This window comes from Cenococcum geophilum (genome assembly GCF_001692895.1).
Source record: "Cenococcum geophilum 1.58 unplaced genomic scaffold K441scaffold_7, whole genome shotgun sequence".
Taxonomy (NCBI): Eukaryota; Fungi; Ascomycota; class Dothideomycetes; order Gloniales; family Gloniaceae; genus Cenococcum; species Cenococcum geophilum.
The window spans coordinates 292,957-320,152 of NW_027137565.1; the positions used below are offsets into that span (position 1 = coordinate 292,957).

At 37.3% G+C, this 27,196-nt stretch overlaps 2 protein-coding genes across 2 annotated transcripts; one reads left to right on the top strand and one right to left on the bottom strand.

Annotated features, from left to right (window-relative positions):
- Window positions 1-655: 655 nt before the first annotated feature.
- Window positions 656-2,433, top strand: K441DRAFT_654242 (thiamine diphosphate-binding protein). The gene is made up of 3 exons (XM_067647662.1): window positions 656-1,507; window positions 1,609-2,168; window positions 2,225-2,433. The coding sequence occupies exons 1-3, from the start codon at window positions 888-890 to the stop codon at window positions 2,260-2,262; spliced, it is 1,218 nt and encodes a 405-aa protein (XP_067507730.1). The 5' UTR covers window positions 656-887; the 3' UTR covers window positions 2,263-2,433.
- K441DRAFT_703351 (flavin-binding monooxygenase) lies at window positions 2,434-4,948 on the bottom strand. The gene is made up of 10 exons (XM_067653468.1): window positions 4,711-4,948; window positions 4,553-4,654; window positions 4,163-4,509; window positions 4,042-4,117; window positions 3,884-4,009; window positions 3,768-3,849; window positions 3,536-3,728; window positions 3,179-3,396; window positions 3,112-3,141; window positions 2,434-3,058 (listed from the first exon to the last, which is right to left on the bottom strand). The coding sequence occupies exons 1-10, from the start codon at window positions 4,804-4,806 to the stop codon at window positions 2,853-2,855; spliced, it is 1,476 nt and encodes a 491-aa protein (XP_067507731.1). The 5' UTR covers window positions 4,807-4,948; the 3' UTR covers window positions 2,434-2,852.
- Window positions 4,949-27,196: the final 22,248 nt, after the last annotated feature.

Genomic DNA, 27,196 nt, shown 5'->3' on the forward strand with positions numbered 1-27,196 from the left:
TTATCTCCTACTCTATATATTGCATTCGCAATAGAGCCCAGCCGTGCCCCTAATACCCCTATAAACGTCCCTACAAACGTCCCTACAAACGTCCCTATAAACCTGCACGAACGCCTGCACGAACGCCTATATAAGCTCTGCTTAAAGCTCTATACAAAGCCGTTTACAAGGCCTTTAAAAACAAGCCTAAATACAAGGTCTATATAGGGAAGCTCTCTACTTAAAGCTCTGCTCCGCTCGAAGCTCTGTTCGAAGCTCTGCTTAAAGCTCTACTCGAAGCTCTGCATGACGCTCCACTTAAAGCTCTATCGAAGCTCTGCTCGAAGCTCTGCACGACGCTCTGCTCGAAGCTCTGCACGACGCTCTGCTCAAAGCTCTACTTAAGGCTCTGCACGGAGCTCTGCTCAAAAGCTCTGCTCAAAAGCTCTGCTCAAAAGCTCTACTCGAGGCTGAGGCACCTGAGATAAAGAAAATATACAACAGGCGAAAGCAACCACGTGATCTCAGGAAGCTCCTGTGGATGTCCACGTACCCCCCCCCCTACCAACAGGTATTAAATCCCCGTTTTCCTACTTATTCGCCTACACGTGACTCTTGATATAACAATACTATTGGTATTACGATACGTTCGGCCGAACAAACGGTATCGTATTAAAGAGATTTGACTGTACGTGTTTCTAAAGTCGAAGCCTCGCGAGCCGGGACACAAAGTTAATCCCCGAAACCTGGGGAAACACCGACTCTAGCCGGGTGTAACTCTGCCGACGACCAAGATTAAACACCAACACTGTCTCCCATACTATTCTCCCCTGCTTCATTCTTATGATGTTCGTGTCTCACTGCTGATAATATTTCCCTCCGATGCTCCAGTTTTCTTACCCGTAATCATGGTTGCGAAACCCCCTACAATGCGAGCGTTATCACGCTTTCTTAGGCTTCACCCTCGACAAGCGCCTCACGCTCCTGGCCCTTACAGATCGAGCCAGCTTAGAACATATTCAAGCGGGCCTACAGCAGCTCGCCTTAACGGTTCTGTCGACTATTCTACGACCCCTCTCCTTAATCATACCTCACAATCATGTCTCGCAAACCCTGAGTTCCCTCAATATGTCCGCCAAACCAAAACAAAGCGAATAAACCTCTTCCAAGCTGTTAATGAGGCTATGCGGCATGCTCTACAAACGGATGAGAGGGTTCTCGTCTTCGGCGAGGACGTGCAATTCGGAGGTGTCTTCCGCTGTACAACGGGCCTAGCTCAAGACTTCGGTAATGAGCGTGTCTTCAACACTCCACTATCAGAACAAGGGCTTGTGGGATTCGCAATTGGGGCAGCATCGGAGGGGATGAGGCCGATTGCCGAAATACAATTCGCCGACTACGTATATCCCGCCTTTGACCAGCTAATAAACGAGTGTTCGAAGGTTCGATATAGGACTGGAGACACAGGAATGGACTGCGGAGGGATTGTCGTCAGGATGCCAGCGGGAGTGGTCGGACACGGCGCGCTGTACGTCCTAATCTCTTGATCTCATCCACAAGGGCAAATGTCTGGCGAATCTCATGGCACAATTCAGCCAACTATGCTAACCTTCCACTCCTTGCCTGTAGCTACCACTCACAATCACCCGAAGTTCTATTTACGCACGTCCCGGGCCTCAGAGTTGTAATCCCACGCTCTCCTGTACAAGCCAAAGGCCTCCTTCTCGCTGCGGTTGCCAGCAATGACCCGGTCATCTTCATGGAACCCAAAATCCTCTACCGCGCCGCTGTAGAGCAAGTACCCATTGAGAGCTACACTCTCCCTCTCGACAAAGCGGAAATCCTGAAGCCAGGCTCTGACCTCACAATCGTGTCTTACGGCACACCTCTATACACATGCCAAGCTGCCATTGAGGCCGCCGAGAAGGATTTTGGATGTAGCGTTGAGTTAATTGATTTAAGGACGATATACCCGTGGGATAGAGCTACAGTACTGGAGAGTGTGAAGAGGACTGGCCGGGCGATTGTCGTGCATGAAAGTATGATGAATGCTGGTGTGGGCGCTGAAGTTGCAGCGACAATTCAAGAACAAGCGTTTTTGAGGTTGTCTGCTCCAGTTAAGAGGGTTGCTGGATGGGCGACACATACTGGGTTGGTTTATGAGAAATTTATTATCCCAGATGTTGCTAGTAAGTCGAGCATTTTGGCATTAGAATTCGTGGTCGTTGCTAACAGCGGGAAATAGGAGTCTACGATGCAATTAGAAACTCATTAGATTATTAGGATCTAGCGCTTAATATTATATGGATCAGCTAAAACCTTTGGGAACCTTGCTCGTTCCTGGTATCCCTAGGAGTTTCTTGTTCATCCCGACTCTCTCCACCATGCGACTCTAATTCTGTCACATGTACTATCCCAGACAGGAAACCGTAGCCTTATTTCACTGACCCACTAGAGACACCAACTCTACATAGATTGTTTCAAAATCTGCCTAAAATTCTCATCAAAAACTGACCCTAGTTGTGCTCGCTACTGAATCAACTACTTCGCCTATAGACATCTTCGCCTGTCTGCCTCTCGAGCTTCTCAGTGGGGTCTTTTTACAGTTTATAGTCGTTAAAATACGCTAATGAAATAAGCAAGATTGGCATAGGCATGCTAGGAATGTCTAGCCAGCGCCAAATCTGGAATACCGCCAAATAGGCTGCAGTAAATTACCACCGGATAAAAGCGTAAGAAGTGAGTTTAGTTAAAATTAAGTAGGAAGTTATCCCTACATGGCTCGCTTGGTTTGGCCAGTTGTCGACTTCAATGCAAGTCATCAAGAAGATCTCACTTCCCCAGAAGTCGCTGCCTTCTCTTTCTGACTCCTCTCATCTTCCACCTTTGCAGCTACCTTTGGGGGCTCCCACTACTCCAAACCATTTCAGATTAATCTTCTCAAGCTGGAGATATGGCGTGACGTCTGAATCGGGAACACTGTCAGCTAATGTATAGCCCATGCTAAGGTCTACCCATGGGTTCTTGTGCTCATATTTGATTTCAAAGTCTTCGTAGCGGGGTTGCGCTATAATGTCGGCTGCGAAACTGGTTAGTGTTTTAATGCGAGCTTTGAGGAGGTTGGATTCGTACTATAATGAAGCGAAGAGCCGGGCCGTACGGCTAAGAGTGATATGTCGGTGTATTTCTGTGAACAAACCACTGACCTTGCCAATATCGTTGTTTTTATACCGGGACCGGCTATCCTCGTTCCAAACGGTGTGCTTAATCCACTCTTGGGCGTGCTCATTGAAATTGTCCACAATATCCTGTTTTGGGACCCAGCCCTTTATGTTGTCTTCCTGCATCTTAATAACCCGGACCGCGTACTCCGAGACTAATAACAAGGGGCCTGTCACGGTGCCATTCTCCACGGGCCTACCAAACTGTTAGCCAGATTACTCAGAGTTACAACTCTCGCTGGGGGAATATACCATGTTGGTCCAACAAACATAATAAAGTTCGGCACCAAGGCCAAGATATTTTTCAGGCACATACAAGTTTACACCATTTTTACCGCTTATAAGTGACATCGAAGCCAGTTGCGCAGATGATAGTGTCCACCTTACGCTCAATACCATCTCCGCCTACCACACCTTCCTCCGTAATCCGCTCGACCTGCGTAAAGTGAACATCGACGTTTTCCTTCTGGGTCGCTTCCATGTACGGGTCTCCTGGAGTGACGTGTCGGCCCGGGATCTTTATTAGCCCTACACCGTGCGACATTCACGGCAGTTCAAGATACTTACAGCCAACTTCCCATTTTAGCGTAAATCCTTTCACCAACCGCTCATCCTTCAGAAACCCGGCCATTCTCTCGCCCCACAACTTCTGCATGCCGCATTTCCGATCCTGAATAAAATACTCCCCATATGCCATTCACCCGACCCTCGACATCGCTAGTATGTGGGGCCGGAACCTTGGGGTCATTGCAGAAAGCGTTACGATCTTCTTCGGTATACTCCTTATTAGCGCCAAAACCATTCGCAATCTGAATGAACCAGACGCCGTCCGCACGAACACATCCATACGCTTTACATAAAGCTGCATATTCGGCACAGTTTGGATTGAAGACGCGCCAGAGCCTATCACAGCCACTCTATCAGTTTTTCACTGCTCTTTCTGGTAGTCCTTCGGCCAGTACCCTGTATGCACAATCCTGCCTTTGAAATCATGCAAGCCCTGAATGTCCGGCCACTTGAAATTGTTCAGGATTCTAGTAGCGTAGAGCAGCAAATTGCACTCCTCCTCAAACTCGTGCGGCTGCTCCTGTCCCGGGCCCTGTTGGCGCAGCTTCACCTTCCATTTCCTGGTGTCTTCCAGCCAATAGGATTTGAACGTCATACACTTGCGTAGCTCGAACGTGTCGATGGCCTTGCTCAGGACGCGTGGATGTCGGGCGGGTAGGAAAAGAAGCCAGTCCGGATTCAGCACGAAGTTGTACGTGTATGCGTGACTTGGGATGTCGCATGCGTAGCCCGGATACCGGTTCTCAAGTTATGTGCCCCCTCTGTCCGCGTTCTTCTTAGATGACATGCCTGATGTTTTCACAGTATTTCTGGATCTGATAGGCCATTAGGATGCCGGATAACCCAGCAGCGATTGTTATGACGCGTAGAGGGCGGGACGACGGATCCTTAAGGATATTTCAGTAGCATTTCGGGAGATATGATGATATGTATGAATGGTTACATTGTAGATAATGTTGGGGATGCCGTAACCGGAGGAACCGGGTTTGGAGTAATCCCAGCGCCCGTTTGAGGCAGGAGAGTTTAGGTCTGGTGCCATATTCTTGATAAGGAGAGAGACGTTGGAAATATAATGCCGAGTTGGCTTATATAGTCTAAGCTTAATCGTGAGGTTGCGGCCTGTCGTGTAGTTGGATTGCGTATGCAGAGGCCTATCGTGCGAAAACTTGTCAAAATTTTAATGCACTGACGATTTCTAAATCCTTCTATCCTATGAATTGAGTCTAAGAAGGGAGGAGGGACTTGAGTCATATTAGTGCTACAACATCCTGTACTGTCATCGCATTTCCCTGAATTGGAAGCCTTCACCTAAAGATTTTAAGTTTCAGATTCCCTGGATGCAGGTCGGTCTTACAACGCTAAAGGGTGGGTCTACCATAAGCGCTAATGCACAATCCCTGCACGGGGCAGCCTCAGCTGAAAATATAAGATTACGTGGTCAACCGAGCCCAAATCGCTCATCCCACCACACAACTTACCTCCTAGCTCTAAAACAGAACCAACCATTATAGGTAACTAGTTATAATGTGTTTATAACATATTTAGAATATATTCTAATTTAAATAGATCTACCTAATAATTACTAGCCACTAGATTTCCTAGTAATAATAAAAATAAGTTTAAAATTAATTTAAAAGATAGTGTCTTTAGGTTAAAAACTTATATACCAAAAGAGAGTTAAGTATATTTAGTGTTAGCGACTTAGTCAATCGAGGCACGAGCACGGCAAGAGGGACGCGCAAGCCTGTACGATTGGATTGTCTATAAACGAGGATCCAAAGCTAGAGAGAGGAAAGGAGGAGAAGAGTAGCGCCGCTCGATGTTTTATACGATCTTTACGCCACGTAACCGCAATCTACGGCAATCTATGGCAATTTGCCAGTACTATAATATTACCCCCCCCCTCTATAAAAGCCTGCCCTTAGGCTTTATAGTCTATATTATACCTATAGTGTGACGGCGCTGGAGCGCGTCACCTAGTTAGGGGATCGCTTAAGACTTGGCATATGTATATAGACGTGGCCTTACCACCTTCTCTTGCTCCTTAGCTTAATATCTTTATAATACAGCATTCGTTCGCTTCACCTTTGAAGTATTTGTTTAAGCCTCCGTTAAGGCATTTATGTAATGGTTTGAGCCGTTATATATAGGACGTTTTTATCTTTATGCTCTTCTGGTAGCTTTTTATCATTATTATACTAGCATTTTATCTATTTATCTAAGTATTTTAGCGGTCTAAGTTTATTAGAGTAACGGCTATAGAACTTTTAAAGCTTATAGGGACTACCTATAAAGTTCTATATAGGGTACTAAGTAGGATCTAAGTTATATCCTTTCTAGCCAATACGATACTTTAGCGTTTCCCTTATAAGTTTATAGGCTAGAATTTCTTTAACTTCCTATTTATTATTGCCATTAACTTAAATTAGTAGGGGAGGTTTATTCTTTTATCTAGGTAATAGGTCGTCTATAGCCTTTTATAGCTTATCCGGCAGAAAAAATAGGGTAAGCCTTTATTAAATCTGGGAGCTTTACTTTATATAAGTTATTAATCTTCTTAAGAACCTTATACGGTCTTACTATTTAATAGTTTAGCTTATAGCTAGGCCGTTCTATCTTCTAGTCCTTATTATAACATAGACTATATTGCCTATAGTAAAGTTAGGCTCGCGTCTATGCTTATTTACCTACTATTTATTAATTTTTAGACCCTCTCTAGGTTTATATAGGCTACCGTTTAAGCTTCTTTTAAGCGCTTAATATACTACTAGGCTTCCTTATAAGATAGTTTTTCGCGTATAGTTTAGGGTCCTTCTAGTCTATCTTAGTTAAAGCTTATATAGGGCAAGTAGCCTATTTCTAGTTAGATAGGGATAAATCCTATAGAGTTATAGAGTAAGGTTGACGCGTTACCGCGACGCGTTACTACCGCAACTAACCATTCTACTGCAACCAGTCTACTGCAGATAGCCTTCCCTACAACTAGTCTACTACAGACAGCCCTCCCTACAGCTAGTCTACTGCAGACAGCCAATCCACCGCACGGTAAGGGCGCCGCAGATGCACCGCAGACGCCACCGCAGACGACCTCTACCAGTCTACAGCCATCGCGCTGTAGACGACCTCTACCACAGCTAGTCTGCAGCCATCGCGCTGTAGACGACCTCTACCACAACTAGTCTGCAGCCCGCGCTACAGACGACCTCTACCACAACCACCACTACTACTACTACCACAATATACCACACAATACCGCACTATAGGCGTACCGCAGATGTACCAAGGGTAGCTATAGTAGGGGGAAAGGGACCGGCCCGTGTTACTTTAGCACGTAAAATATAAGGTGTATGGGCGAATTGGTATTTATACCCTATACAGACAACCTCATGAAAATTTTCCTATGGGAGTGGGTTTATATAACGAGGTTCGCCCTTATAAAATACCATTAGTAGATTACTTTTGGGGAGAGTACCTACTAATTACTAATTCCCTACCCTTTTTTTAAGCAAGGAGAAGAAATAGGGTATAGAATTCCAAAAAAAGTCGTATGGGGGTAATTGGTAGCTGCTTCCAAGCTAGTAAGCTATTAGGTTTCTCTTATTCTTATATATAAAACTATTTTATTAAAATTAAAATCTATCTTTTAGAGCGCTTTTTTTACTCTAGAAACGGCAGAATATAGCAGAAATAGATAAAAGAGCTAGGATTTCCTTTTCTTAGTATAAACTAGACTATAGTAAGCAAAATACCAAAACAAAAAAAAACCAGTCACTAGAGCTCCCCTAGCATTTTAAAAACGGGCTAGAGTGTCCACTTAGCTACTAGTATATATTAAGCTGCCTAGAAAGGATTTATGTATATAGAACTATAGCGCTATAGCCTAGAGGCTGCATGCGCAGTATTGCACGTAGTATAATATAATAGATATAAAAAAAAAAATAATAAAAATTGGGTAAGGTTGCTTAGGTATAGTCTATTAAGGGTAGCAGTTTAGCCTAGTTATCCTAAAAGTAGTTAATAAAGGGCTAAAGTCTCTAGTCTAAGTATTAATTTATAATCTCTATCTAACCGTTTATTTAGGAGTGGTATACTATAAAAAGCTTTAGCCTAATACCTAAGATCTAGGTAAACTTGCTTTAAAAGGCCGATATAAACTATAGCCTATAATTAGATACGATAGTATCTAGTAATCTATAAGTTTAATAGACGTAATAGATATACAGTTAGGCCGCCTCTTTAGTATTAATATTTTTATAATAGGGGATTAAGAATAGGCGCTTACTAAAGTAGTTAACTAGAATTATAACTATATTATACTTATTATAGTTTAGAGGTAGTTTATAGAAGTCTATAGAGATATACTGCTAAGGGCGTTCTAGTATTAAAAGAGGTTTTAATAATCCCGGGGTCTTATCTTATAAAATTATAGACCTATAGCAGTTATTATAGTTCTATACGTAACGGCTAATATCTATAACTATTTTAGGCTAGTAGTATTATTTACTAATAATCTTATAGGTCTTATTCTTTCTAGGGTAGGCTATAGAGACTTAGGTATATGCTTTGGCGACAAGCTAAGTCTATAAGTTCCATTCCTTTACTACCGCTAGCCATTTATAGTGCTTAAGTAGTCCTTTTTTAAGGGACTATGGGCTAGTAATATCCTCTATCTTTTATAGTACTCTTATAGAGAAGCGGCTGTACGGTTTACCTATCCCTTCATATAGCAAGTTTTCTTGGACTTTTCGTATATGCACGCCTCATAAGCCAATCTAGAGGCTCTATACTATATAGAGCTTAGTGTTAAAGCCTCTGGTTAATGCGGTTGCCTAGTAGTAAGGGTGCTAGCGCCTCACTAACGCTTAGATATTGCGGTAAACAGCAGCGACGTAGCCAGGAAGCCAATAAAATCTAGTGTAGTTTAACCAAAAAGCTTCAGTTTTGTTACCGTCTATTTAATTATTAAATTGTCAGTAAAATACTGTCCTTATGCTGCCTAAAAAATGTTATACGTCTTTAGCCCCAAAGCCTCTAAGGCCTCTAAAGCCCCCAAAAGCACCTTAAGCCTAGGAGTTATATTTACAATCCTTTTAAGCGACGCAGCATACATACGATAGCTTGTCGGTAGCTACACAGTAGGTAGTAGTGCTGACTAAAAATACTAAGGAGGCTGCGCCAAGTAGCCAGATGGAGGATATTAAGGATAAATTAGGAGCCGTTTTTAAGGCCTATAGCGAGACTACTGAGGATAAGGTAGATAAGGTAGATCAGACTAAACTACTAGAGCTATTAGCTAAAGAAATTATAAGAATAGGCCTTCCTACCGTTTCAACCTTATAGGAGCCTATAACTACTATTTTTAAACTAGATCTTAAAGTTGTTAACCTTCTAGATAAGTTAATATTCGCCGCTTGGCATGCTAGTAAGCCTATTAGCAGTAATATAGGCATTAAATCTAACGACCTTTTTGACTAAAATAAGGGTAGTAAGCGCTTTGCTTACTATATACTAGTAGATTAAATTAGTATAGAGTCTAGTAGGTGTAGATCTAGATAGGACCTACTAATTCGAGTATTTCTACTATTCTTTAGTATTAGTGTATTTAAGAAGCTCGTAGTTAATATAAACCTATATACTACGTCTTAAAAAGCTAGCGGATATTACTAATTAGGACAATATATCGGTAAATAATTATAGACGTAGAAGGAGACCTTTAATAGCGAATTAATAATTTAGGTAGGACTTATTATCTATATAGGTGTCCTTAAAGTTACCTAGGTACGGGAGCTTTAGGCTATAGATCGTAAATATCCTAAATACTTAATTAGCTTATTTATAGGCCAAAAAAGATAGGAGCAACTTAAGTGTTTCTTTTATGTCTTATTACCTCCACTAGAGGGCGTTAAACGTTAGGTTTTTAAGAAGGTTAAGTTGTTAATAACTCCCTTAGGTAAAGCGTTTAGAAAGTACATTATACTTAGATCTATAGTTAGCTTTAATAAGGTAATAGTGAGGTTTACTAAATAATCTATAGCTAAAATTAAATCGCCTAGTAAGCTAGTACCTAAGGGCTTTAAGATATTAAGCCTTTATTAATATAGGTATTGCTATAGCTTTATATTTACCTTACCCGGCTACTTTTTTAGACTTCCTACTTAAACAGACTATTAAGATATTGTCCTCTTAAAGACCTTTAAGTGCGTCCTCTACCTTACCTAATAGCTTCCTTTTTAGGCTTGCCGATTTTACCTATTTTTAGATAACTACTTTACGAATATTCTATTGCTCTAGGTGCTTTAATAACTTAGAATTACTGCAGCTAGTACAGCTTAATTAAACTTAAAGGACTATCTGGAGGTGCATAAAAGAGCTAATAAAAGGAAGGAAAGGCTACCGTTTAACTTTATTACAGAAGTAGATGTGTAGATGGAAGGAGGGAAAGAAGCTTATAATAAAGATTAGGTAAATAGTATATAAATATAAGGCCTGTAGACTTCCTCTATGCCTTTAGTGCTTTAACAATTTTTATTTAGTAGGCGACGACTAGGTAACTGTTTTAAGCCCTCTATTTTCTTTAATATTAAGACTCTAAAGCTAATTAAGCCTTTACTGCAGCGTCCTTTTTAGCCTCCTTTAAGCCCTCCTCTACGGCCTTTAATCTATCCTCTATATTAAATAACCGCTAATTAAACTGTTTAACCACTTATAGCACTTAATACACCTTATTTAATGTATATAGCACGTCCTTCCTTATAATCTTAAGCTGGTCCTTTACTGGTTTATCCTTATTAACGTTAAGAACGCGTATAAAGCGAATAGGTGGTAATTTAAGGGAGGACTCTAATAGAGGGTTTTCCTATATAATTAGTACCTAGTTAATAAAGAAAGGGCAAAAACCTACAGTTATGACGTTACACATTACGGCTTTTTGCCCAACTTCCTCAATAAAAAAAAAATTGATGTTTTTCGTGGTGGCCTTCTGCAGTATTTTATCGGCATCGCAATGTTAACGCGTTTTGGTGAGGCTTGCTAATAAAATCACGCTAGCGAGGGTGCCTGCAGCATGCTAACCCAGGCAAGAGCGCCCAAAGCGCCCAATATAAAAAGTCTCTTTTGCCACATAAAGGGATAGCAGTTTATTAATAAGGTTAAGTTTTATAGAGTTAATAGGATATATCTTAGCGTCTAGAGAGTCCGTACTTAGTTATATCTATATTTAGGGGTTAAAATATTCTAGTTATAGAAGCATTTAAGTCTATAATAAGATCTTTATAGCTACATCAGGAAATTTTTTTTTGGGCACGTTGTCGCAAGCGAAAATCGGGGTCTGCAAAACCTGCGTAAGTCGCAATTTTGGCAATTTGCGGCAATTTGCAGCAATTTACTATAAATACGCAAGTAGCCTGTGCAAATTGCTGCAAATACGCAAGTAGCCTGTGCAAATTGCTGCAAATACGCAAGTAGCCTGTGCAAGTTGCTGCAAATTGCTAAAATTGCTAAAATCGCGACTTAAGCAGACCCTAATTTTTGGCTGCAATAAAAATACCACAAAGCTCCGCACAAAGCTCTACTAAGGCTCTGCACGAAGCTCTACACAAAGCTCTACACAAAGCTCTACACGAAGCTCTACACGAAGCTCTACACAAAGCTCTACACAAAGCTCTACACAAAGCTCTACACGAAGCTCTACACGAAGCTCTACACGAAGCTCTACACGAAGCTCTACAACGAAGCTCTACACGAAGCTCTACACGAAGCTCTACACGAAGCTCTACACAAAGCTCTACACGAAGCTTTGCACGAGGCTCTACACGAGGCTCTACACGAAGGTCTGCGTACAGAGGGCTCTGCACGAGGCTCTACACGAAGCTCTGTACGAAGCTCTGCACGAAGCTCTGTACGAAGCTCTGCACGAAGCTCTGCACGAAGCTCTACACCAAAGCCCCTGCACGAAGCTCTACACAAAAGCTTTGCGCGAGGCTTTAACACAAGGCTCTACATAAAGCTCTGCGTACAGAGGCTCTATGCGAGGCTCTGTACGAAGCTCTGCAACGAAGCTCTACACGAAGCTTTGCACGAGGCCTCTACCACAAGGCTCTACACGAAGCTCTGCATAGGGCTCTACACGAAGCTCTACGTACAGAGGCTCTGCCACGAGGCTTTGCGCGAAGCTCTGCGTACGGAGGCTCTACACGAAGCTCTGCATCGGGTCCCCGCTATATTCCCGATAGCCTCTACACGTGGCCTCTGCCAAGATACCCCTTATATACACCTAGGTAGCCACCTTATTTTCTACCCTTCCTTATATCCTCCCTACCTAGGGAGACACCAGAACGACAGCTAGCAGACGACCGTCGCCAGAACCAGACGACCACCGTTTGAACGACCATCCAGCGAACGCCACGAACGATTCAATCAACCGATCGATCGAATTGAACCAGAGCTTTAATATCGGCCCGTCGCCGAATCGAATCAAGGCCTCCTAGGTAGGCACCCCAGACGACCACCGTTCGAATATACAGCCAGCGAACGGCCGTAGAGAACGATTCGAATTAATATGATCAATCGATCAATCGAATCAGGCGGAGCCTTCGATCGGGCCGACCTTTCCCCCAAATTACAGACAGGTAGGCATAGACGGTAGCACAGANAGGAGGCACAGACGGTAGGTATAGACAGGTAGGCATAGACAGGTAGCACAGACAGGTAGGTACAGACAGGTAGGCACAGACAGTAGGCACAGACAGGTAGGCACAGACAGTAGGCATAGGCAGGTACAGACAGATAGATAGACAGACAGACAGACAGACAGACAGGCAGGCAGGCAGACAGGCAGACAGGCAGACAGACAGACAGACAGACAGGTAGGCAGGCAGGCAGGCAGGCACTAGGCCTAGTTAGGAAATCGGTATACAGCCAGCAGATCGTCAGGAATACCGCCAATTAATGATTTGGAGCCTTTGTAAAGAGTATCCCCCTTATCTTAATTGCTTAATAAATAGCTCTACATTTTATATAGTTATATAGGAATATAAAATATGTAAAATATAAAATGTATAAAATATGCAAAATGTGTAAAATATATAAAATATATAAAATATACAAAACGTGTAAAATATACAGGCTCTGCGCGTTTGCTGCGAGTTGCTGTAAAATGCGCAGGCTCTGTGCAGTTTGCTGCAAGTTGCTATAAAATACGCAGGCTCTGTGCAGTTTGCCGCAAAATGCGCAAACCGCACAAGACCATATACGACTGCCGCGACCGTACAGTTTGCCGCAAATTGCCGCAAACTGCAACAACGAGCCCGAAAAAAAATTTCCTGATGTACCTAGTTATTTAGGTCCTATCTACGCCTTATAAGGGCGTCCGTACGGTTTATGGTACCTAGCCTATATATAATTAAAAAGTTAAACTAAGATAGGATATTTGCCTATTACGCCTGCCAGGCTATTAGAGCCTTTATTATTATAAAATATTCTAAGGCCTAGTAATTTAAAACTACCTCGATAGGTTTAGTGGTCACTTTTAGCTATACTTGCTAACGCCGAAAGCTAAAGAGAATAGCTAATATTTCCTTATTATAAATTGGGTAGTTTAGTTTAATATCTACTATAGTCTTTAAATAGTAGGTAATAGGGTACTATTCTCTAGCTAGTCTTTTTAGGTAAGGCGGTTAAGGAGTCTAGTAATCTTGCTATAGTTCTTAATAAAGCATTAGTAGAAGTTATAGAAACCTAGGAATAATTATATCCCCTTTACGGTCCGTAGGGATGCCTACTAGGTAATTACGGCCGTTTTCTCTAGGTTAGTCTTAATTCTATTTATACTAATAATAAATCCTAGGTGCTTTATACGTTTAATATTAGCCTAATAGCTAGCCTTATAGAGCCGTTAGAGGACTTTATAGAGTATTCCTTATATTTTAGCTTATTCTTAAGGTAGATTATAATATTATCTAGGTATGCCATATAGAAGTTATTAAGGTAGTTAAAGAGTACATTATTTATATACCGCTGGTACGTAGCTAGTCCGTTAGTTAGTTTAAAAAAAGTACCTTATATTTATACGTTCTATAACAAGTCCGAAATATAATAAAATCCTTAAAGCTAGGGTTTATTCTAATTTGGTAGAAGGCCTAGTGGATATTAAGCTTTATAAACACCTTGGCTTTACTTATTTAGGCTAGTGTTTTATTAAGTAGGGGTAGTGGATAGCGGTCCTTGCGGGTTATATTATTATTAATATAAAAATGGAGTTCTCTATTTAGCTTTTTAGTAAAGAGAATAAACGAGTTAAAAAGGGCTTAGCTAGGCTTAATAAAACCCTTATTTAGGTTATTAATAAAGTACTACTTTATGGCCTATAATTTGGTAGTAAACTGCTAGTAACGGGGGCTAAAGCTAAGGGTATTTTCCTTATCTAACTTAATCTTAATCTTATAGTTGTATAGTTAATAAGGTGGGAGTCTATTAGACACTGTCTTAGAAAATATATCCTTAAACTTCTAGTATTAATAAGGTAATTTCTATTCTACTAGCTCCTTATTTATAAGCTCACCTTCCTATTCGCTAAGTTTGCTTTTCTTTTCCTTAATTATTTAATTAATTTTATATAAGCTAGTGGTAAAGATAACGGTATTAGGTTAGACTAAGTTCTAGTAAAATCCTACAGCGCTAATATAGCAGATATTAACTAGTGGGAGGTCCGTAGGTTTCCTTATAGGCATTTATTAGGCTATATTTTACAGTATAAGATTTATAATCTTCCTTAGCTTATATTCTATTTTCCATAAGTTATCTTTCTAGTCTATTAGTTTAGTATAATGTCTAGTATTATTTGCTTTTCTTTACAGCTATATAGGACCTAAGTTTCCCATTAAGGGCTTAGCTAGGTTATTATTAACTTTTTAGGTTTCTAGTACGAGTAGCGGGGTATAGGGAGTCTAGAGGCGGTATAGTATATAGATCCGCTACTAATTACGCCGTATATTTTTCTTAAAGGCCTAGTCCCTACGCATAGTATCGGCCTAGTAAATAGTATTTATTTAGGGCTATATAAGGTTCTCCATTATAATACTAATTTTTTTTATATAAAAAAGGGGTTAGGGATAGAGTTTTGGGCTAAATAAGATGTTTATTTCGTATATTTAGTTATAAGCCTAAATAGGATAGCTATTTTCTTTCTAAGATTATATTATAGCTTTTAAGGTCCGTAATAAGGAAGGGGACGTTATACTACCTTTATTTATTAAAACGGAGGTAAATTTATAGGATAGTTATAATAGGTGGCCCTATCCGTCCATTATACCCGTGAATAGGAATTAGTTTAGGTAGTTCTTTAAGGGGCGTATTTAACAAGCTAGCTAGCTCTATAGCGTACTAGGTATCTATTAAAGTAAAGGTATTTACTCTAGAGTTAGTTAAAGTAGATGTTAAAACTTATTATTTATTACGGAATAAAGTATAAGAAATAGTATAGCTTCTTCTACGAACTAGCTGACCTAGATTAATATATAATATATTAATCCCTTTTAACTATAGAGAGGAGTCTTTTTTTAGGGTTCCTCTTTTTTTTAACTCTATACTATCCTTCTAAATTAATAAAACCTTACCTACTTTTGCCTTTATCTAGTAGTCCTTAGCATAGTAGTCCTTTTAGCTATATAAGAAGAAAGCTCCTTAATTACTAAGGGTCTATTTATAGGGGTCGATATAATATGCAACCCTACCAAAAGGTGGCGCCGCACTTCAAAACTTACGCATACCCATCTTCCTATCAAAAACAATCGATTTTCAGACTCTTAAGACCTAATTCCTACTGCCTAACAAGCTAGAGGCGGATTTATTTGCCTTTTTACCCCCTTTTTACCCAAGAGAAAATTCTCTTAAGGGTGGTCCTAGCTTGTAAGCGAGGCAGGGGTAGGAATACTAAAATATCAAAACATAGACTTTTCCTAGGTTTTTCTTCTATAAAAAGTAAAAGCCTAATAAAATAGGGGGTGTAGGTACTTTTCTATATCTCCTTTAGTTAGATTTTCCTTAGTAAGAGAAGGATTGCCTTTTCGGGCTTTTCTGCTAGTAAAAGCCTAACAAGTCCTTTTTTTCTAGTAGTTTTTTCTACTTCTAATAGAGAAGAAAATAACTACTATAGTCTTTTTACCCAGTTTTTCTACTACCTTTTAGTCTAATTTCCCTAGAAGCTCTCTAGTAGAGTTAGTAAGGAAAAAGGATATAGAAGGATAGTAAAAACTAGGAAGGCTTTTTACCTAGTTTTTCACCTCTGTGCTAGGAGATAAGAGACCTAAGGAGGTTATTATCTACTGCAAAAACTAGAAACCCCCCCCTATAAGCTATAAGCTATAAGCTATAAGCTATAAGACATGAAATGCCAAAGGTAAAGGCTACTAAGCCTAAAATCAAGCCTCCTATAGAGATAAGCGATGATGAATTCTTATCTACCTCTTCTACTTGTTCTTCTCCATCTTCCCCATGCCCATCTAGGAAAGATAAAGAAGTAGAAGAAGTAGATAAGCCGTCCCCAGCTTATACAAGGAACCAAAGAAAAAGAAACCACCCCCNATCGTCTCCTGAAAAAGATAGCTACAATCCAAAAAGAAACCTAGTAAAAATGAGGTCCTCTAGGGCTAGTTTATATTTCCCCCCTCCTTCTTTAAAACAATTCCTATAAAAGGCCCTAGAAAACCTAACCTAGGCCTATCTAAGGCTAGAAGGAGAAAGTAAGGAGCAAGTTAAATATATTAAGGACGACGTATAAAGAATTATAGTAGGAGAAAATCCTTCTATAAAAGAAACAGAAAAGGAAAAACAAGAGACAAATATCCTAAAAGGACTAGTAGAAGAAGTAAGAGCCCTCCGCAAGGAGGTAGCCCCTAAAACCTATGCAGAAAAGTTAAAGAAGGGCCTCTCTTCTTCTACTTACTCCTCTTNATCGTCGTCTCCTCCTTCCTCTACTACCTCTTCTTCTTCTTCTTTACCCCCTACCTCCTCAATTCCCCCTANTAGTAAGGTAACTAGTAGCACTACTAGTTCTACAAGCCCTACCTCTACTAGAGAGAAAAAGAAGCAGCTATAAGAAAGAAAATTAGTCCTAGTTATAGACCAAAAGGACCAGCCTTTAGATATCTTCTCTATACGAAATATAATTAATTAACGATTTATGTCCAAATTGCAAATAGAGAAGCTAGTTATAGCTTCTATAGCTAGAACTAGAGAAAAGCAGAATATTTTCCTTATAACAACGGAGGAATACAATGCAGATTTTCTAGTTAAATATAAAGAAGTCTGGTCTAGCTGCTTCTCCTTTAAAAGAGAACAAAAACTAGAGCCCTGGGCTTAAATAGTAGCTCATAGCGTCCCTATCCCCCCCTTCCTAGGAGAAGGAGGCTCTAAACTTCTAAAGGAAGAAATAGAGACCTTTAATCCTATTAAGATANAGGGATAACCTAGATGGATCTCTTTTAGGGAAAAGAGATATGATCCACAAACTAGGTTNGGCTCTATAGTTTTTGCTATAGAAAACGAGGAGAAAANACAGGAAATNCTTAAGNAGAAGGAAATCCTAATTGNAGGGGTAGCTGCTAAGGTAGTTAAATACCTAAAAGTCTCTCCTACTACACAGTGTACAAGTTGCCAAAAATTTGGCTATATAGGAGATAGATGCTCTACCAAGGCCTGTCGATTTTGTGCAGCGGCATATCTATCTAAAGACCACTCCTGTCCTATTTGCAATATAATAGGTAGACCTTGCGAGTATACTACCCCTCTTTGCAGCAATTGTAAAGAAAAACACTTTACTAATAGCAAAGACTGTGAGTTTCTTAAAGCTGCTAAACTAGTACATGAATGAGTATAAGCTTAGAAGGTTCTATATAGAAAGAAGAAGAGATCTCTCTAGCTTCTAAAGCTAGAGGAGAAATCTCCTTTATACAATATAACGTAGGAAAAAGATAAGAAGTATAGCAAACCCTACTAGAAATAGGATTTAGGAGAAAAATAGATATTATCCTAGNANAAGAACCTAGTACCTGGAAAGANAGACAAAAAGAANCCTACTTCTCTATTCNANATCCTGCATTTAACCTTATCCTCCCTAGTAATCTAGCTATTCGACCTAGAGTAGCTATCTATATAAGGAAAACTAGTTTTAGTATTCTATAATATAGAAATAGGGAGGATATCTGCAAAGATATAGATATTATAGCATTAGAAATCTATGGCCAATTTGAAAGATTTCTACTGTTTAATGTCTATAATGAGAGATAACTAGACGAAAACTCTAGAACCTAAAGAAGTAGTATAACTACTATCTCGAGGGCTATTCTAGAACTGGAAATAGACCTCCCTTTTATACTAATAGGAGACTATAACCTACACTATAAACGGTGGAACGCGCTAGCTAGGAACCTAACTAGGGAGGCTAAAGAACTAGTAGACTGGCTAGATAAATACAACTGCCAACTACTAAATTTAGATGAATAGTAAGGGACCTTTTATAGATCCAATATAAGGGAAAAGTTTATTATAGACCTAGCCTTCTACTTAGGAAACTTTTAAGAAAATACCTGGGATAATTGGACTATAATAGAAGAAACAGGATCNGATTATAAGACTATAGCATTCTCTTTATTTACTAGAGAGATGTAAAGATACCTAAACCCTCTTTAAGAAACTCCTTTCTCTATAAAAAAGGCAAACTGGGAACTTTTCTCTACTTCCTTAAAAGAATAAGTTCTAGAGCTAGAACTAGAAGTAAAGCTTTTAGTTTTAGAAGAACTAGTTAGAGAAAACCCCTATATAGAGATAGGAGAAAAAGGTCCCCTAGCCTCCCTAGAAGATTNNNATAGACTTAAGGATAGAAGCTTAAGTACACTAGTAGATAATCTAGTAATAGATCTTACTAGCTGTATAAAGCTAGTAGTAGAGAAAGCTATCCCTAGATCTAGAACCTGCGAATTCTCTAAACTATGGTGGAATAAAGAGCTTCTAAAGAAAAGACAAAAAATGGTAAAACTAGGAAGACTTTATAAGGAACAACCTAATAGAAGTTCTAGACTAGAAGCCTATAAAGAAGCTAAAAATTAATACTTTTACGTAATAAGAGAAGCTAAGACTAGCTGCTAGAATAGCTTTCTAGAAAAAGCATAAGGAAAAGAGGTCTTTACTGCCCTAAAATATACAAAGGAAAGAACACTGCGAATAATCCCTAGTCTACAGTATAGTAAGGACGGGACTACTAGACTAGTAGAAAGCTTNGATNACCAATGNAAAGCTTTTATAACTACTCTATTCCNAAAACCCCCTTCTACTAGCCCTATGGAGTGGAAGGACTATACTATAGACAGTAAATGGGAATGGCTAGAACTAGAGAGAATAGAAGTTAAATAAGCACTTCTCTCTAGCTCTAATAAAAAAGCTCTAGGGCTAGATGGTATATCCTTCGCAATTCTATAAAAGGCCTACCCTACTATAGAAGATCTTCTATACAGGATCTATAGGATCTTATTTATTCTAGGCTATTAGCCAAAGGTATGGAGAGAAGCTTGAGGAGTTATTCTTCCTAAAGTAAATAAGGAGGACTATTCTCTACCAAAGTCCTATAGACCTATCTCCCTATTAAACTGCCTAGGAAAGACTTTAGAGAAGATCTTCGCTACTAGATTAGGATATCTAGCTAGTACTACTAGCTTACTTCAAGATTTATAACTAGGAGGAAGAAGATAGCGGTCCGTAATAGACGCAGTTCTACTACTTCTAAACAATATCCAATCTAAAAATAGTAGGAAAAAAGCTAGATAAAGGATAGCTACTACGTTATTCCTAGACGTAAAGGGGGCTTTTGACTATGTCTCTAAAAACCAGCTTTTATCTATCTGTAAGGAACTAGGACTACCTATAGCGTTTATATAATGGGTGGCTACTTTCCTAAGCAATAGAAAGATACAGCTCTCCTTTAACGGGTAAATATAAGAAAAAGTAGAATTAGAAACAGGGATACCACAAAAATCGCCTATATCCCCTATCTTATTTCTACTATATCTACGTAATATCTGTAGGCTAGAGATAGAAGGAGCCTATTCCCTTAGCTATATGGACGATTTTGCAATTATGGTTATGTTAAACTCTGCTAAATCTAACTGTAAAAAGCTAGAGAGAATTGCGTGAGAGCTAATGTCTAAAGCTAAGGAAGCCGCTATTAGCTTTAATATTGGCAAAATAGAGCTTATATACTTCTATAATAAGCGTACTACTATAGAGGAAGGGCTAAAGCTAGGAGACGTGGAAATATCCCCTAAGCCCCTAGTTAGGTGGTTAGGAGTATTCCTAGACTNTAAGCTTACTTTTAAANAATATNTGGAAATAAAAATCTCTAAAGCAAAAGCAGCCTTTTATTTAATTAGAAGACTAGGCAATATATAAAGAGGTCTATCCCTATAAGCCCTTCGACAGCTCTATATAGCCTGCGTTACTACTATAGTAGACTACGGAGTATAATGTTGATGGAAAAGCAAATCTAGAGACTACCTATTAGCTAGGTACCAGTCTCTATAAAATGAGGCCCTAAAACTAGTTCTAGGAGCGTTTAGAGGATCTCTAAGCCAAGCTATAGAGATTGAAGCTTCTACTCCTCCCCCTAGAATTAGATTTGAAAAGCTTTGTAATAACTACGTATTAAGAATCCTAAAATTTAAGGAAAACTACGCAATTAAAAAGGCCTATATAGAAGAGGTTAATAAAGATAGGGACGAACTAGCAGCTAGTTCTAGCTCTAATTCTAGCCCTAAAAACTCTACTATAAAGNACCTNTTACAGCNAAAAANANAGCTACTATCTCTAACNACTAGAGTTTAGAAGCTAATCCAAAATTAGAATATAGAGAGAGTCTCTCTAAACTGGTAAAAACTGTAGTCTCCTTCTATTCCCGCTTTCTTTTCTATCTTTAAGGGTAGTAAAGAAGAAGCTGCATAAGAACATCTAAGACTAGTAGAAAATCTATAAGAATTCCTAAAGTGGGACTTAGTAGATATATACTATATAGATGGCTCTAAAGACAATAAATTAAATGTAGTAGCCGTATGNAAAATAGGAGAGAGAAATAGGATTAAATATGTAATAAACTGGAATCTAGGGCCCCCTATGGAAATTATAGACGTAGAGCTTTATGCAGTTTATAGGGCCCTAGAACACCTAAAATAACGAAGACTAGAAGAGAAATAGGTTTATATCTTTATAGATAGCCAAGCGGCTATTAAGAGATTATAGCTTAATTCTCTTACAGGAGGATAAGAACTAGTCTTTAAAATTACGCAAAGCTGTTCCTATCTAGCTAGCAGGAATATCTTTATTAACTTTTATTGGGTCCCTAGCCACCTAGGAATTTACGGAAATAAAATAGCAGATAAACTAGCTAAAAAGGGCCTCTCTAGAAGAAAAATAAAATCTTCTTATTCTTCTCTAGCCTACCTAGGGAAATAAGCAAGAGAAAAGATACTAGAATAGTGGAAAAACAATTGGTAACAGAATAAAAGTAAAGGAAAACACTATACTAGAATCTATAAAGGAAACTACCCTTTCTCTTTTAAAGCTACTAAGGATAAATATCCTAAAAAGCTATAATCNGCTTTCTTTTAACTAAAACTAGGAAAAGGCTTTTTTAAATCCTTCTCTAAAACAATAGGGAAGGATAAAGAAGNTAGATGCTTTAAGGACTGTACCGCGGTATAAACCCCTACGCACCTCTTACTAGAATGCAGACTANATTGGGAAGATAGAAAGGAAATNNAAAGANAAATANGCTCTTCTCTCTNCTTAGAGAAGCTTTTTTGTANAAAGAAAGGAAGAAGGGCGCTTTTTCTATTCTTAAGTAGGACAAAAATAGCTACTGGGAAGTGGCTAAGAGCAGAAGGATCTCTAGAAGGAGGTAACTCCTACTAAAAGTCCTAGTAGATAGACTATAGAAAGTAAAAGGATAGAAATGAACTATAAAAAGGACAGGGACAGGCGTTAGGATTATTTAGGATTTTATTCTAATTTTTTTTATTATTTTCCTATTGTTTTCTTACTACCTAATAGTTATTAGTAACCTAGTATCTTACAAGGAAGCTGTAAATCCCTAGTTTAGGGATTTATAAACTACTAGGATATAGCTACTAGTATATATTAAGCTGCCTAGAAAGGATTTATGTATATAGAACTATAGCGCTATAGCCTAGAGGCTGCATGCGCAGTATTGTACGTAGTATAATACAACGGATAAAAAAAAAGGGGTCGCTATATATAGGCCAAGTATGCGCTAGGCCTATAGTAGGACTAGTTACGCGGCTAGCTGCTAGATTAATGTTCTTAGAGTATTTATAGTCTAGTTTAAAAAGCTTCTAGCTTTATACCGTTTAGATTATATCTTAATTTAATAGAGGCCTTAGTTAATAGCTAGGTAGTAGTCTATAAGTACCTTTGGCGTCTATATACTAGTAAAAATTAGTAATACGGCGCGCTATAGGTCTAGGGTAACCTTGTTAAAGAGGTCTAGCATTAGGTCTTTATAGGGAATTTAGGCTTAGCCGGCTAGGTATAAAAAGTAGGTATAAAAGGCTAAAATGGTCTCTATTATTTTTATATTTAGGCTTTTATAATTAAGGCGAGCGTTTTATACCTTAAAGGGGTCTTTATAAATAGAAGATAGGTAATTAACTATCTCTTCTCTAGAGAGGAAGGGGTTTATTAAGTCCTAGGCGTATTATAGATATAGATATATCTATACGTCCCTACTAGTACGGCTAAAGACGTAGGCTATTTTAGCTTAAATAGTAGGGAAGTAATCCATATTAACTTTAAGCTTATTTTATTATTTTAGCTCTAATATTAAATATAGGATTAGTTCCGTCTATAAGTAATAGGGGGTCCGCAACCTTCGCGGACCGTAATAATGCTAACACTAGATGTTAGGCTAGGGCCTTAAAGACTATAGTAAGTCTCTAAGTATTTAATAACCTATTACTAGGTATAGGGGTATCTCTAGTTTTAAGCAGCTCTTAAACTTAATTAATTTTAATATTAGCTGCTATAAGCTCCTCTTAGGAGTTTAAGTTGGTTAATATTTTACTATTAGAGGTAATTAAGGTCCTATAGCTGCATTACTAGCTACTATATTTTTTAGCATAGTAGTAAAGGTATTAGGTGATTTTTAGTAGTTTCTTTAGGGGTTCTAGTCTATATAGGTCCTTTAGGTTACATTATACGTGTCCTTTTAGTTCTATCCTATCCTTAGGTCCTATTCTATTCTTAGTATTCTAGTAATATCCTTTAAGTCCGTTTCTATATTCTTATCCTATTTATAGTCTATAGATATATTTAAGTTTATTCTTAAAAAGAAGAGTAGATAAGCTTTAGATAATATTAGTAATTTAATTAATTAAGGTATAAGCACGGTAAGGGGGACGCGCAAGCCTATATAATTAGATTGTCTATAAATAAAGATCTAAAGCTAGAGAAAGAAAAGGAGAAGAAGAGTAGCGCTGCTTAATGTTTTATATAATCTTTACGTTATATAACCGCAATCTACAGCAATTTATAGCAATTTGCTAGTACTGTAATATTTAGCCCAAAGTTTCTTATATTATATTTCTTATTAAGCCATCTACTAATCCTTTTACCATACTTATAATTAAGGATTATTTAAGCCTTTTAAAGTACCTATAGACGCTAAATAAAGGTTATACTTACTACAGTTAAAACTAGTTAATACGATACGGTTTATACAGCCAAGCGTATTGTTATACTAATGGTATTGTTATATAAAGAGTCACGTGTTGGATTAATAAGCAATAAAAGGGAGGGGTTTATACTTAAAAAGGCTTAAGGCGTCCACCTTACCGGCTAAATTAGGCTCCCTCCTATACAAAATCTCTACTAGTTATACCGATTTTGGTGTAGAGAACTTAACGATATCGTAAAAAGTTAGATTATCGTAAAATACACCCAAATTTTTTTGATTAAGGCTTGTAGATTGTAATATAGAGTATATCGTTGTAACTAGGTATCGTACTAAAGAGCTTTAACTGTATATTAACTTAAGAAGTATAGATATATAAAAGGCTATATAGATAAGTTAATAAAAATCTAAATTATACTCTAACTATATTTATAACTGGTTTATAATACGTTTAGATCTAATATAAAACTAAATAAATATATACTTTTAAGCCTATAATGTCTATTCTCTTAAATATAAGAGGTAAAAAAAAAATAAGATGCGTTATTTAGGAGTAAAACACTGCAAATATCTTTATAATTTATTATAATCTTTAAGATATACTATAGTTTCTAAAGAGACGCAGGGTTTAATATAGAGAGGGCGGGTAGCCCTAGATAGAAGTAACCTAAATATTTATAAACGTAATATAAATAGGTATAGAACTAGTTTCAAATATATTTAGTACTTAAGTTAATATATATAAGCTTATTTTTTAGCAGCTTAAAAATAATTTTAAGCTAAAAAAATATACAGCTCTTAAATAAAGGCTTATTTACTAATAATTAAGTAATAAAGATACTCTATATATAATTATCTTACCTAAATATATTTAGAACCTAACTAAATTATATTTAGAACTAATTATATTAAAATATTACTAATATTCGGCACTTATTTCTTACCTGTATATAGGCTACTAAAAAAAAATGTTTAGAGCACTTTTAAAAAGTATTGCTAGGAAATAAGAAATATAATACTACGTATTTAATATCTTTTATTTAACTAAGTAATATAAGTACTAAACCAATAAACTAATATAGAGTTATTAAATTAAATCTCTATAGGAGGGTAGATTACGGCAAGAAAAACATAACCTACTTAGAACGTATTTTAATTACGTTTATAATATATTTATAATATATTTTTAGAAATTAACTACTCTTAGGGATTAGGGAAATTTATTTATTAGGACTATAAGGTTACTTTTTATATCTCTATTCTAAATAACTTAGAAAAGACTCCTTATATTTATTTTACCTTATATAGGGTATATAGTTATATACTAACCCCCCCCCCTAAATAAGCCGCCTTTAAAAATACTAAATAAGGTAATTAAGTTAGTTTGTTAAATATATAATCTAGATCTTACCCTTAGCAAATACATTTTAAGTTAATTATAAATAAATACCTAACGTCTTTATAGAAAAGTTCCTTTAAAGTCTTACCTTTAAATAGTTTTATATAAAGTATAGGAAGGCTTTTTTTGTATAAATTTACATAAGCTTTACTACTATGGATTATATTACGGCCTAAATTTTAATAGTAAATAGCTTTTTAATAATATTAGCTAGTTTAAAAATAAGATTATAAGCCCTTTTAATATAAGTATATAAAGTGTTAATGGTTTAAAAATATTAATAATTATAGTTTTATAAAAAAAGCATATTTTAATATATTTATAATATACCCTATTACTTTTATTTAAGTCTTTTAGCTAAGCTTTATTGTTAGGAATAAAGGTAAGTGGTCACTATATGAGGCAAATTGCCATTATGTGTGGCAATTTGCCGTTATATGCGGCAAGTTGCCGTTACGTGTCGCCGCGGCAGTAGCGTGGCGAGGAGCCTTAAGATCCTCGCCCTCCCTTATTTAAGAACAACAATTATTATTATACTATCTACAAACCATAGCTATGTAATATTACCTTATGTAACCAACACTAATTAGTGGTTAACTTTACTATTATACTATAGAACAGCTAGGTATTCTACTAAGAAGAGATAAGCTACTATACTAGTGCTACTTATGCTAGAAGAAGCTGTCTTTTAAGGTTAGAACTAGTCCTAAACCTTAAATAGAACTCTTCCACAAATCTAAGGATTTAAAGGCTAGAACTGGTCCTAAGCCTTTCCTAAATTATAGATTCTTACGTCTATTACGCAAAATAACACGCTTTATAAGTCTTTATAATTTAAGGCTAGAACTAGTCCTAAGCCCTATAATCGTAAATATATATCACGAACGCGTACTAAATGACAAACACGTACTAAATAATAATCCCTATACTAATAACGCTTCCCTCCCTCCGAAAATATAGCTACGCCTACTTTAAACCACTAGGAAGACTCCTTACCACTAGGGGTAGCTTTATACGCGAAACTTATTAATAAAAATTAAGACGAATTTACCTTTAATATAATAACTTATACTATAAAATAAGTTAATAGCTTTCTCCTACACCGTATTATATTCTACTAAAGTAAATACTACGCCGATTTATAGCTATAGGAATATTTTAGGGAGGATTTTATAGAATAGACTACTAACACCTAGGCACTTAGCAATATTAATATTATTTAGGATTTTTAAGACTTTCTCTATAGGAATAGGGTATATATTACTAAAAACGGTAACCTAATTACTAGCAATATTTAGGCCGTTATTATTAGTATAGAAGAACTAGTATAGATAGAAGCTAAGATTATACGTTAACTACGGAAACCCAAAACTAACCTATATTCTTTAAAAGGTAACTTTAATTTAAAACAAAACCCCTAGAACGCTACCCTCCTACCTAGAAATACGCTCCCACCTAGAGGTGCTCTCCTACCTAAAGGTACTCTTCCTTTACCTCCGCTACCTTAAGCTCCTCTACTCTAGCTAACTAGTAAGCCTTTATTATAAGAAGTTACGAATCTAATAAAGGTATATTTCGACGAAGAGAAGAAGTTTAAAGGAGATTTATATAATATACTTGGAGCAAAACTATAGGTCTTCTATAACTGTTATAATAAAGTTAAAATTTAATACTACTAGTACTACTACGCTTTCTCTATTATATTAAAGGGACAGGCAGTAATATTTTATTACAACTATATTATAGGTAGAAACTATAGCTTTAATATAATGCTTTAGCTTACTAGAGCCTACTTTAAGACTAATAAAAATTGCTAACTTTATATATCTAAATGGCGGGAGACTACGTTTTAAAGAGTTATCGTTTCTAACTTAATAAAGACTTATTTAAAGTACCTTTAACTACTCTTTAATAAACTCTAAAAAATCTAACATGGCCTTACTAAAACTTACTAAAATAAGAACAGCCTAAGGAACTAGGTTATCTTAGCATGCTGTAATATTCCTAAATGCAACCTAGTGCTATATAAACCTATAAATACGTTTAAAGGAGTATATACTAAGCTACGCTCCGCTATAGGTACTATAATATAAATATAAGAATCTTAATAGTTCTATACTAAAAACCCTACTTAACTAAGTATTCCTAACTAATATAATTATAACTAGACTAATTAAATATATGGTGGCCGTAGTAGGGAATATAGAAGAGGGTATAATTAATGTTAACTATAAGGTAATTATAAAGGTCCTTATAGAGGTTTATTTTAAAGTAATTACTAAAAAAAGTGCTATATTTGTA

What these genes read in the sequence shown, in the direction of transcription:
- K441DRAFT_703351 (XM_067653468.1), bottom strand. Translation starts at nt 4,806, where the DNA reads ATGGCACCAGACCTAAACTCTCCTGCCTCAAACGGGCGCTGGGATTAC. An exon ending in GCTAAAATGGGAAGTTGGCT is followed by an intron (nt 3,729 to 3,767) that starts GTAAGTATCTTG and finishes CGCACGGTGTAG; the next exon opens with GGCTAATAAAGATCCCGGGC. An exon ending in CGGCTCTTCGCTTCATTATA is followed by an intron (nt 3,059 to 3,111) that starts GTACGAATCCAA and finishes CCAGTTTCGCAG; the next exon opens with CCGACATTATAGCGCAACCC.
- K441DRAFT_654242 (XM_067647662.1), top strand. Translation starts at nt 888, where the DNA reads ATGGTTGCGAAACCCCCTACAATGCGAGCGTTATCACGCTTTCTTAGG. An exon ending in GTGGTCGGACACGGCGCGCT is followed by an intron (nt 1,508 to 1,608) that starts GTACGTCCTAAT and finishes CCTTGCCTGTAG; the next exon opens with CTACCACTCACAATCACCCG. An exon ending in TATTATCCCAGATGTTGCTA is followed by an intron (nt 2,169 to 2,224) that starts GTAAGTCGAGCA and finishes AGCGGGAAATAG; the next exon opens with GAGTCTACGATGCAATTAGA.